General features: G+C 55.7%; 1 protein-coding gene across 1 annotated transcript; it reads right to left on the bottom strand.

Annotated features, from left to right (window-relative positions):
• Positions 1-1,857: 1,857 nt before the first annotated feature.
• On the bottom strand, positions 1,858-8,183 carry ZDHHC22 (zDHHC palmitoyltransferase 22; the record flags this gene model as incomplete). The annotated part of the gene is made up of 2 exons (XM_079914194.1): positions 1,858-2,123; positions 7,658-8,183. 2 exons carry the CDS (start codon positions 8,181-8,183, stop codon positions 1,858-1,860), a joined length of 792 nt encoding a protein of 263 aa, XP_079770320.1.
• Positions 8,184-12,653: the final 4,470 nt, after the last annotated feature.

Genomic DNA, 12,653 nt, shown 5'->3' with positions numbered 1-12,653 from the left:
GGGAGAACTATGAGCAGGTGGCACCATTACTACATTAGTTCTCTAGGGGCCATGAAGGCAGAACCAAGATAAAGTCCTCCCAAGCTCTGCTCGAGACCTCGAGGTGCTGTGCAGTGTCGTGTGGCAACGGTTGGGGTCACTGTGGCCACCAGCTGGACACTGCAGAGTGTGGGCTCCAGCAGACTGGGTGGCAGAACGGCCTTGGGACCCGGTCAGGAGGGGGCGCTTGTGTTGTCCCCACTCCCTCATATGCCCCAGGAGTCTGGTCTTCTGGGTCCCAGAATGCAGAGCAGTGCCCTCATCCAGAGCTAGTCAGGGCTGGTCTCCCAACTGCACCCCTATATTCCGGTCTCCCCGTTCCTGAGCCTCAACTCTCCCAATCTCACTCCTCAGAGTTGAACATGATTTTCCAGCTTTGCTCTCCCCACCACTGCCCCGACCTGCCCCTGACACTGTCCCCTCTCCCTGTCCTCAAAGGCCAACCCCCTCAACTAGCATTAATACCTAGTAGTCCCATCTCGCTGGTGGTCAGGTAGGGTCCTGAAAGTTTGCATCATGATTTTCAGACTACTCCATCCCGCCCCATCCTCCACGAAAGCAAATAATTCACAGGTGTCTCTGCAGATCTTGCCTCTGGACCTGGCAATCATGAAGAAGACACTGGCATCTTGGGGTGGGAAAGGATCTTCCTTTCCCTGACCCTGTGCAGAAATTCTTTCCACAGCATGCCTGCCAGATGACTGCCTAGTCCCTTCCGGAATACCTCCAGTTGTGAGGCACTCACTACCTTCCCAGGCAACTATTCAAACACTGAACAGCTTTAGCTGCTAGAATGTCCTTCAGAAATGAACCCATTTGCCCCTTTCATTCTCAGTCCCCAAATATCCCAGTGCCCAATCTCTGTGTGACCCTCTCTCTTCCCATTCTTTCTCTATTTTCATAACAACATTCCTCACCACTTCTCTCTCTCTCTCTCTCTCTCTCTCACACACACACACACACACACACACACACACACGATCACATGCCCCCCCTTCTATATGGCTGTGCAGTCACACACCACTCTCATTTATCAGTGTCTCCCTTTCCTTCTCTCTTCTTCCTTGCCTTCCCAGCATCTAGCAAAGACCCAGAGGCTGGAAGAGTGCCAGGGAAAGGCAGCATCCAGCCAGGTCCTGGATGGCACTGGGTAGCCGGCTGGGGCGGGGTGGACAGGGGACAGCAGCTAGACGTCCCAGGCCATTGGCTGCTGTCTCCCAGAGAAAGGCCTTGCAACTTGAGGGCTGGGCAGCGAGCTGCTGAGTTCTTTTTTCCCTCCATTGTTCACAATTCCACGGAGGGGATGAGGACACACACCCCTCCTTTCCCAACCTCACTAGCAGCTGGCAGAGCTGACTTGGCTGCCTCTCACACGTGGTGATTTTAAACCTTTTGCCAGACTCCAGGTCCTGGGGAGCTGCATACCAGCAGCAAGCATCCCCTCCCGACTCCTGACATGGGGCTGAGAGGAAAAGCTCTAGCAGATAGCAGTGATGACATGAGGCTTGGTGGAGCGTGGGTGAACCAGGCAGAGGGGAAAAGCAGGCACCCCAAGGGGGAAGAAACAAAAGAGAAGCTCTGAACGGTTAGCAGCCACCAGGCTGGCTCACGGGGAACCTAGCAACGCCTCAGTGGCCATTTTCCCTCCTTGTCATGATCCACCAGCCAACGCTGTTCTCTGTATGTTACAGACCAGGGGTGGATGCTAGGGCCTTACCGGCCCAAAGCTGTAGTGGGCCATGGGTGGAGACAGGGTGCTGTGGTCTTATGTTCACGAGGAGTCAACACACACACACACAGAAATGATGGGAGTGCCTGCTACTTGTCCCGCTGCTTGGAGCTCTCACTTCCAACATTGAACATGGGGACCAGCAGGCCCAGGAGCCACCTCTTTCCGAAGACCTCCTGTAAGTTCTTGCGCCAAGGCCGGGCCCTCACTGCCACCCCCTTCCGCACCTGGTGGCGGGTCTGCCCCCGGAGGATCAACAGCAGCTGATGGCAGCAGAAGCCAGCGCAGGCCAGGCCGACGGCAAACCAGAGGTAGAGCATGAGGATGACGAACATTTCAGGACCAAGGACAGCTCCTGCAGGGGTGCGGGAAAACAACAGAATCGCTTTACACCCAGGCCACGCCCCGAACTGCCGTCCAAGCAGGCGCTTTCCGCTAGGGAGGGAGACTAATGAGATTGAAGCTACATCTCAGCTCGGCAGCGAGGGAGAGGAACAAGTTGTCCTAACTTCTTCTTACTGCTGATGGCTCCTGAGGCGAGAGAGGAGAACTGGGGACGTGGGAGACGCTTCTATGGGCAGTGCCTAGATGCTAGCATTTCCTCAGGGTCAGCGATACCATCTCTCTCTCTCTCTCTGCCTTCTCTTTTGGGGCTAGAAACAGGGAGAAGGGTTGTTTTTCAGGAGGAGAGAGGAGTGAGCTGAGGACCCTGGAGAGGGAGCTGGTGCCTGGGCAGCTGTCTAGACTGCAGTGCCTTCTCCTCGGAGCTATGAGCACTGGCTGGGAGGACTCGGGAAAGTGACAGCATGATGGAGAACAGGGCCTAGTCATCAAGAAGAATAAATCACGAGTTTCAAGGCAGTGCAGAGGATAATTCAGTCATCAATGTTAAAAAGAGGACAGTATGGCCACTGGAACTTTCAGCCACAGCCGTCCTCTCAGAGCTTGCTAAGGCTGGAAAAGGCCCCCAAGGTCATCAGTCTAGGTCCCTGCCTTGAGCTGGACCTTCCCTAAACCCCTCTAAACCAGCACTCTCCATGACTGGTTTAAACATCACTGAGTAAGATTCTCCACTCCTCCTCCGAGTTGGGGTGGCCGGTCCGTGCTAAGTTTGAATCTCCCAGCTCTGTGGTCTTGCACAAGTTTCTTAACTTCTCTGAGTTGCAGTTTGCTCATAATGTAAAATGGGTATAACAACAATGACTCCATAGGGTTGCACGATTCAGAGAAATTGTGTGCGCAGTGGCCAGCATTCTGGTTCACACTCAGCGCAGCACTCCCTGCTGGGCATCCTTCACAGATAAGGAGACTACCTCCAAAAGGGGCTCAAGCTTAATTCTTAAGACCATCACGCTTTCTCCTTCTCCTTTCCAGGGCTTGGAGATCTGGCTGGGCTACAACTTTAGCAGCCTTGACTTGCCCAGCAGCCAGGGCAGTGGGCCCAGGAGAGAACTCAAAAGCCCTCCTCAGCCCCTCTCTCCAGCAGGGCAAGCTCACCATCACTTCCTCCAGTGAGATGCCAGAGACCCCACCTTATAACCTATTCAACCTCTGCAAATCTCAACACTATTCCTCCCTTCTCCAGCTTCCCGTGGTGCCCACGGACCTCTTCTCAGCTCCCCACGTTTCCATTCCCAGACCCCTGAGGGCTGGGCTTTTAAAACTTTTCCAGGGACTTCCCTGGTGGCGCAGTGGTTAAGACTTCACGCTCCCTATGCAGGGGACCCAGGTTCGATCCCTGGTCAGGGAACGAGATCCCACATGCATGCCACAACTAAGAGTTCGCATGCCACAATTAAGCAGCCTGTGAGCCTCAACTAAGGAGCCCGTCTGTCGCAACTAAGACCCAGTGCAACCAAATAAATAAATTAAAAAAAACACTTTTCCAATCTGAGCAATGGTGGACTCAGTGGCCAGGAGGATGTGGATATGACTCAGGTTTGCTCATTAGCATCCCCCTCTTGCCCTCAGCCCTAGGAGCCTTGATAGCAGGTTTCTCTTTGCAGGCTTGGGGACAAATAAAGTCCTGCTGTCCGGGGGACGGAAAGCTCAGTCCAGCTGGCTTGCACGGGGGGCAGGGGGCAGCAACGGTACAGGGCTCACCTTGCGCTGTGCCACGCCTCTGACCTACTTCTTCCTTGTCAGCACAGGTTAGCTCATGCAGCCATGTGCAGGATGAAGGATCCTGGAACCATGGTGCCCTCTGGGGTGCAGGAATGCTACAGGCAAAGATGGCGTTCAAGCTGGGCTGTGCAAACATCAGAGCTGTCGAGCGCAAGCCTGCCTTGCACCTCAGCCTCAGGGACAAGCCTGGGCTGATGGAAGCTGTTTTCCACAGTCTCTTTTTTCTGGCGCTAAATCAAGGCATGAAGAAAAGACCTTGTGGCCTTTCCCCGGCCCCTTGCAGCAGCTACAAAAGGCTAATCTGGGGACATGCTTTCTCTCAAAGTGTTTGAAGCTGCCTAGCCTGGCTGCCTCAGCTTCTCTGAACTATTTAATAATAGTTCTGCTTCTTTTAGAAAATCACAGAATATTCCTAATGGGCCTGAAGGGTCACACCATCCAATCACTCCACCCTGGCTTTCCACCAAGCACCTATAGCACCTCTGACAGATCATCACCCAGCATCTTTAATATACATCCTGGGATAAGAAGCTCTCTCTCTCCCAAAGTGGCTCATTCATCAAGAAGCAACTTCAGAGAGGCAGTATTGTGGGAAGAATGTGGGCTCTGGAGGCTAGCAGCTCTGAGTCCAAACTAGCTGTGTGCTTTCAAAGCAACTTAACCTTGTTAAGCCTTTGGTTGCTGAGTCTTTAAAAATGATATAATAATACCTACCTCACAAACTTGTCCTGAGGATTGGATGCAATGAGACCTGCACAGTGGTTAGCACATAATATTTGCTCAACAAATATTAACCCCTTTTCCCTTCTACTGGACTTTCTGGCACTCACCACACTGGCGTACTTTTCCAAATGCCACGATACAGGTCAGATGGTGTCATCTCCATTTCCCAGATGAGAAGAATGAGGCTCAGAGAAGTGACACAACCTGTACTGGTCCCACGAAGCCAAAAGAAAGAACAGCCTCTAAAATCTAACTGGCCAGTCTCCTTCCTCTCTGGCATCAACGGAGGGCATGTGGGTACAGCCACCAGAAGACCCCCACCCCACTTCTGGCTCACGGGGCCCACACACGGCCATCCCATGCTCTGGTGGCAGATCTGCCTTAGGAGCAGTACCACAGCTGGGGACAGCTCAATCTAGCAAACGACTTGTCCCTTTTTACACCCTCCTGTCCACCTGGCCTCTGGAGCAGATGAGAGGGCAGTCCCCTCAACCACTTGGGTTGAGAAGAGAGGGAGAAGGGACAGGAGGGGCGAAGCTGAACAGGTGAGGTGTGTGTCAGGGCAGGCGAGAGAAGGGCTGTCAAGGGGAAAGATGAAAGGCCAGCGAAGGAGGAGGATGAGATGGGAGAGTTGGAGATTAGAAATCACGGCCTCGGGACTTCCCTGGTGGTCCAGTGGTTAGGAATCTGCCTTCCAGTGCAGGGGATGTGGGTTTGATCCCTGGTCGGGGAACTAAGATCCCACATGCCATGGGGCAACTAAGCCCGTGCACTCTAGGGCCCGCGGGACAACTAGAGAGCCCCCGCACCGCCACTACGGAGCCCGCGTGCCCTGGAGCCCGAGCACCACAACTAGAGAGAAGCTCGCGCGCCGCAGGGAAGAGCCCACGAACCGCAACAAAAGATCCCGCACGCGACAATGAAGATCCTGCGTGCCGCGGCTAAGACCCAATGCAGCCAAATAAGAAAAAGAAAAAGAAAAAGAAATCTTGTCCTCCTTTTCCTAGTGGGTCTGGTGAGGAGGTAAAAGATAGTGGGACTCACTTTTCTGCTAAAATAGGGATCTGGGCCCCAGGATAGGCACTGACTGGCTCTGCTCCCCCATCAGATCAAAGCAAGAGGTTCCTCTTCTTTACTTTCCTGTCTCCCACCCAAACCTAGCACATATGGACAGGCCCCAAGCCCAGCTTAAATCAAACCATTTCAAGATCCTCTCTTTGGAAGCATCCATTTTTATGTGATGAAACTACTTGGAAAAGAAAGTGTAATCAGCCTCTCTGGCTCTCCTCATCTCTCCACCTGCCTGTGCTCACACTCTACCGCCTAGCCCGCCCACTTTCCCTCCCTCGTCCTGGCTATTTCAGTCCCAGCAGCCTCCTATGCTGGCGCCAGGATCCAGAAGGTCGGAGAGCTCTGAGTTCTGGGTCCAGCTCAACCACCAGCCCTCAAGGCAACCCTCATAGCTGGGTCCTTCTTCCAGGGCCTCTGTGTTCCCACTGCCAAATGGCACAAAGTTTTACACCTGCAGAGGACTGGGCTGAGGCCCCAACAAAGACCCAAACGATCGCTTCCCCCAGAGTGGGGCCGAATTTTATGAATGTCCAGCCCAGGCATATCAAGACAATTTGGGGCTCTCAGTGGAAGAAGCTGCACTCTGTCTTTTTTGTCCCTGAAAGGTCAGTGGGGTATGAAACACGCTGTATTCCCTCCGCTGCTGCGCGTTGTCTAAAGACCTGGGAGGCAGGCCAGAGGCTGCTGCTCGGAAGTACTAAGATCCTGGGGAGCCATTTAACCCCATCTGAGCCTCAGTTTCTTCATGAGAAATGGAGACGACATCACACACGCACAGCTACGTGTCCCTATGTGCATTACTAATTGTAACAGCCAAGTCAGTCAGAGTCAAAGGCCGGGGTAGGTGGAGTGAAGCAAATGAGGTAGCGGCAAATTCATGGCCAGGCAGGGTGGGTCCTGACCGGTGTCAAGGCCTGGTCCCTGCCACCAGGAACCAGGTTCTCCTTGGGGTACTCTCCTTGGGGTACGCTATATAAAGCACAGTCCTCACCAGGGGGCATAGCTGAGCCCTAGTGTGAAGGTCTACATGCCTGGCTCCTGCAAGTGGAAGAGCCTCCTGGAGGGTCAGATCCCACGCCAGTCCCGTGGCGCTGTGGTGTGAAGATGGAGCCATTAAATATGGCTGCATCTCCAACCAGGGTGCTCCTTGCTCTGAGCCATCTGCAGACTGGAGGACAACCTGGAGGGGGTCAAATATAGTGGGTAGGAGGGCGAGGGTTAGCCTCCTGCTGGGACTGGCCCGGCACCCTGGTCAACCTTACTGTGGTTGACCAGTAAGACCTTTGGAGGGCAAAGTCCTCGGAGGAATGTGAGCAGGATTGGGGTCCAGGCAGAGGAAGGACAGAGCATGGGGGTACCTTGCAGGCTGCACGGAGGGACGGCCAGCAATCAGCCCCTCCCGGCACAGGGCAGGTGTATTGCCTGGTTTGCCACAATTCTATGAGCAAATGGGCAGCGGCGAGCACCGAGGAGAAGATGAATGAGGATGGATGTGGGGAGGGAGGTTGCCAGCTGACATACAGCATGCCCAGTTAGTCTGCTTTTGTTTTTTTTTTTTTTTTGCGGTACGCGGGCCTCTCACTGTTGTGGCCTCTCCCGTTGCGGAGCACAGGCTCCGGAAGCGCAGGCTCAGCGGCCATGGCTCACGGGCCCAGCCGCTCCGCGGCATGTGGGATCTTCCCGGACCGGGGCACGAACCCGTGTCCCCTGCATCGGTAGGCGGACCCTCAACCACTGCGCCACCAGGGAAGCCCTGCTCAGTTAGTCTGAATTTCAAACAGATAACTAAAAAACTTTAGTGTAAGTATGTCCGCTGCAATATTCAGGAAATACTTATATTAAATAGTTATGCATTGTTTATCTGAAATTACAATTTAATTGGGCATCCTGTATTTGCTAAATCTGGCAAACTTGGGGTTGAGGTAGAAGGTCTTTGCATAGGGCCCAACCTGCCTGCCAAGGCCCACTCACCGGAGAAGAACTGGCTGATGGAGGTGGGAAGGAGCGTGAGGAAGGCCAGGGGGTGGGCGAAGGAGATGGAAAGGACTGCGGAGATGTAGGCCACGCCGGCCACCATGGAGTAGAGGCAGGCCAGGGAGGTGTAGAGGCAGAACAGGATGAAGTTGCGCATGTTCCTGCTCCCGATGCAGTTGCCGGTGAAGAAACAGTGATGGTCGTGCCTCAGGGTGACTCTGGCGCACACTCGGCAGAAGTGGGCGCTGGGCGGAGGGCACAGGGCCCTCCTGGCTGCGGTCCCCTGGCAGGCGTCCAGGTCGTCTGGGGAGTTCTGGATGACCAGGACGTAATTACCCAGGGCGTTGGTTGAGAGGAACAGGAAGAATGCCCCGTGGAGCAGCGCAGGTGAGAAGAGCCGGGCGGCCGAGGGGTCCTCACGCATACTAGGCAGGAAGAGGAAGAGCTGCAGCACGAAGGTCACCAGAGAGATGCACAGGAAGTAGGCGGGGGCCACCACGTTGAGCAGCCTGAGGGCCAGCATCCTCGATTACATTCCTAAGGGGCCCAGGGGGAGAGGAAGACTCACTGCAGCGTCCGGAGGGCTCCCTAGGGCTCTCCCCGGCGCTGTCTGTCCGTCCTGCTCCACGCAAATCCATGTCCCTCGGACCACCCCTCCTCTCTTCCCTAACCCGTGACCAAGCAGGCGTGAGACCCCGAGATCGTGACAGCGTCTGGGAGCCAAGCCCTACCTTCTGGTGCCCACCTCCTCCGTTTTTGAGGCACCTCGGCGCCTTGACGGCCCGGGGGTCAGGTACAAGGAGGGCGAGGTGGGGACTTGTTCTCAGTCCGTAGGAGGTGGCTGGGGGTGGAGGAGCGGCGGGCGGCGGGGGGGGCCTGCCTAGGGCTCTGCTTTTTTTTTTCTTTTTCTTTTTTTTTGCGGTACGCGTGCCTCTCACTGCCGCGGCCTCGGGCCCAGCCGCTCCGCGGTATGTGGGATCCTCCCGCACCGGGGCACGAACCGGCGTCCCCTGCATTGGCAGGCGGACTCTCAACCACTGCGCCACCAGGGAAGCCCCTAGGGCTCTGCTTTTTTATGGCAGTGGAGACGTGCCCAGGTTTGGGATTCCTCCTTCAGACCCCCTAGGAGGAGAAAGCAGAAGATCTGGGGTGGGGGCAGATAGAAATGACCTACTGGAAGTACTGTTTCACCTCCCCTTTCTCCTTGCCACCCCCCCATATTGGGCAATACTCAGGGACCTTACGCATAACGCAAAGAGCTTTGGGGGTATGTGTGCTTGCCTGTGTGTGTGTGTGTGCGTGTGTGTGTGCGGGGGGTGCTCCTTGTGTGTGATTTTGTATGTGTAATCTGTGTGTGCCTCGGTATCTGTGTTTGTGTGTATCTGTGTGTACACACACGCAGCCGCTGCCACCTGGCTTTTTAGAAAAAATCAATGACAACAATCGATACATTTCCACAAGCACTTAGGCGATGGGTGGGATGGGGGGCGCAGCAGGAATACCTGTGTCAGCCGTTTCCGGTCAGCCCATCTCTCCGAAGCTGGCTGCCCTAGCTATTTCTTGGCAAAGAGCGTTTTCATTTGAGGCGACGAAATTAAAATCGCCCCCCCCCTCCGCGCTTTCCTCCCGCCCTCCTGGAGCGAGAAACCCAAACAACCCCGATGGCGCTGAAACCCCTTCGATGCCAACAAGCTCTCCCTGGGCGCAGGCGTGGATGCTTGGCCAGGTTTCCAGGGGATCGACCCCCGCCGCTGAGCGCAGCCCTACCACAAATTTATTCCACCCCGCCCCACAGCCCCGGTTCCTGCCCGGCTTCGGAAGCCACTGAAAAATAGGATTCCGGGCGCCCGCGAGAACTTTTCCAGGGGCTAAGGAGCAGGCGAGCCCGAGGCGCGAGAAAAGTTCTGGGAAGGCTGCTGCACCCAGGACGGGCGAATGCCAGTAGGCCTCCGTCCAGGCTGTCCCGTCCCCACTGGGTGACTGATCACCTTGGAGTCCCCTTTGCAGGTGCCAGTGCCCCAGGAGACTCGCGCCAGCCGTGGGGACCGCGGGTCTCTCTCCGCCGCAGGGGCTCAGCGCAGGGCACGCCAGGGGGTGGTCGCTGGGGGCTCCCGAGGGCTGCGGCGGCGCTGACCACCCTAGAGAGCCCGCGGCCCGGGATCCGGCGAAGCGAGTGTCTTCCCCACGCTGGTCGCCAGGGGGGCCGCGGGAGCAGCCTCCAGATGCGCGGCGGCGCCTGGAAGGCGAAGGACGGGCTGGGGGAGTGAGGGGCGCACGGCGGGCGGCCGCACCGCAGCCCCGGCCCTGTGCGGGAGAAGGGACATCGGAGACCGCCGGGGCGGCCCGGTGGCCGTTTAGCACTGGCGCCGGCCGCGCCCGCGGCGGCGGGCGGCACAGCCGGAGCCCTAGCGAGGCAGGCAGCGCGGGCGGCCGCCGGCCACCGCCTCCCGGACGCCCGGGAAGCCGCCCCCCGCGCGGCCGCCGCCGCCGCCGCCGCACCGCCGCAGAGCAGTGGGGAAATGAACTCACCAAGCTCTGGTCGCGGACAAGAGGAGCCCTGCACGCCGGCTCTCGCCCTCCCCAGGCTGCAAAGTTGTGGGCTCGGCCCCGCTGGCTCGTAGCCTCCTCACGCTTCGCTTCGGGGACTGGGCAGGTAGCGGGGGTGTGGGGAGGAGGGAGCGGGCAGCTGCCGTCCTCCCACTGGGGCGCCGGCGAGTGGGGGCCAGGAGACGGCGGGGATGGCAGCTGGGCACCCCCGCCCCCAGCCCGCCACCCCTCCCTCCCCTCCTGGGGGCGGTGCTCTGGCCACCCCTCTCAGCCTCGGGGACTTGCCCCCCTTCCTCCCCTCACTCCTCTGGAGCGGGCTGGGGCTCCCCGCCTGACTTCAGCCACTGGTTCCAGCTGGGAGCTCTGAATTCCACCCTGATGTGATGCTCTAACCATCATCTGCTCCTTCCCTCCCCACTGTGGCTAACAGCCCTCCTCCGCTGCTCTCCATTCTCGGACCCAGGAAAACCTGGGGGTTTAGGAGTTCAGCTTGCCAGGGGCAACACCCGTAAAGATCAAAGTCATTGTGCACAGAAGTGCTGAGAGCCCCGACTCTGGAGCCTGTCTGCCCGGGTCTGAATATCCATCATTCACTACTGTGTGATCTTCAGATTCCAGTTTCCCCATCTGTAAAACAGAGATGTGAGGGTTATATGACAACAATTTAGGTAAAGCCCTTAAACAGGGCCTACCTATGGTGAGCACTTTGAGCATTATTTTATAACCATTGACTCTATCTATTGGGTCCTTACTAGGAACCAGGCACTGTGCTAAGAAGCCTTTAGCATAAGGCAGCTTTGTTGATCCTCTCAGCAGAAGCTCCATGATCCCCTTGTATGGCTGAGATTGGTGCACAGAGAAGCTAAGTCACAAGCCCAAGGACACAGAGCGGGTAAGTGACAGAGCCTGGATTTGAACTAATGCACCTGCTCTCAGCCTCTACACAGCGCAGCATCACCCTGAGACCCAGGGGGAGCTCTGATTTGGGAGAAGGGAGGACAACTGAGTGGTTCATCCAGACACAGAGCTTCTGCCTGGAGTCCCGCCCTCATCTCCCTGTTCCTGTTTCCTTTCTTTTTCTGATCCCACTAGTCTGAGGTGGGTACCAAGAGGGTGGGGACAGTTGGCCAGTGTGTGTCAAGTGGAGGTTGGAGGGAGCAGAGACAGCTTTGAACCACTGCAGGAATATTGACACCGCCACTACCTCGGTTTCTCAGGCTGTCGGAGCTCACCCACCTGCCCTGTTCCACTCCTCTGGGTAAAGGCAAACGTCATAAATAAATGATTATTTATTGCTTCCTCAACGGGTTGATTAAAATAAGAACAATCCCTTAAAACGAGGACAATATGCTTATCAGCTCAGCCTGTATTTTTGAAACATCACATACTGTTTTCTCTGGATTTCGACAGTGTGCATCAAAATAAAAGAGGGGGGCTTTCCCGTTGGCGCAGTGGTTGAGAGTCCACCTGCCGATGCAGGGAATGCGGGTTCGTGCCCGGGTCCGGGAAGATCCCACATGCCGCGGAGCAGCTGGGCCCTTGAGCCATGGCCACTGAGCCTGCGCGTCTGGAGCCTGTGCTCCGCAAAGGGAGAGGCCACAACAGTGAGAGAGGCCCGCGTACCAGAAAAAAAAAAACCAAAAAACAAAAAAAGAGGGGACCAGGAAACATTTTCATGTTCTGAAAGGATTTTACATACAAACAAAAGAACAGCTTGCCAGGTGTTGGCTCTGAGAATCTGGCAGCCCTGTGAGATCCAGTGGCCACAGGGCAGATAGAGGAAAGCACAGGTGGCTTTTTTTTCCTTTAGAGCTTCTTGGTGTCAAAATCATAGCTGTCTGGAGGAGACAGGGAGGGAATGGAGCATTTGGCTCTATTGATTGAAGATCTCCATTCCCTAAATACCTTGAGAGTTGGGGGGTATTTCTAATTTTATTTTGCATATGGGTGTGTGGTGGGAAGGTGTGCGTCTGAATTTCTGTGTGTGTGTGAGGGTAGGGAAGGAGAGAGAGAGAAAGGAGACGCTTTAAAAGGGACGTGGGAAGATGTTGGTGGGGGAAGGGAGTATTCAGCCAGGAAAGAGGCAGAGATCTGGCCTTGGAAACACAAACGGACAAAAACAATGATTTACTTAGAAATATGGTTTATCAACAGAAAAGGCCATTAAAGCTTCAGATCTAGAGCTAGTAGCTCCTCGGCACCCCGCTAAGTGAACGGAGTAAGAGGAAGCACAGCCAAATGTTATTTTGTTTTTGTTTTTCTAAAGTTGGTGATTATCTCTGACAAAATCAATATAGAAGGCAGTTCGAAAACTTCCCTTCAATTCTGGCCCCACCAGAATTAAGCAGACTAAGAATGGACACTTTATTGCCACTAACCAGCTGTGGCACCTGGAGCAAGTCATCAAACCTCCCTGATCTCAGGATTCTCATCCGCAAAACGGGAT

This window comes from Stenella coeruleoalba (genome assembly GCF_951394435.1).
Source record: "Stenella coeruleoalba genome assembly, chromosome: 2".
Lineage (NCBI taxonomy): Eukaryota > Metazoa > Chordata > Mammalia > Artiodactyla > Delphinidae > Stenella > Stenella coeruleoalba.
The sequence above is the reverse complement of the archived record's forward strand: the minus strand, read 5'-3'. Positions and strand labels throughout refer to the sequence as shown.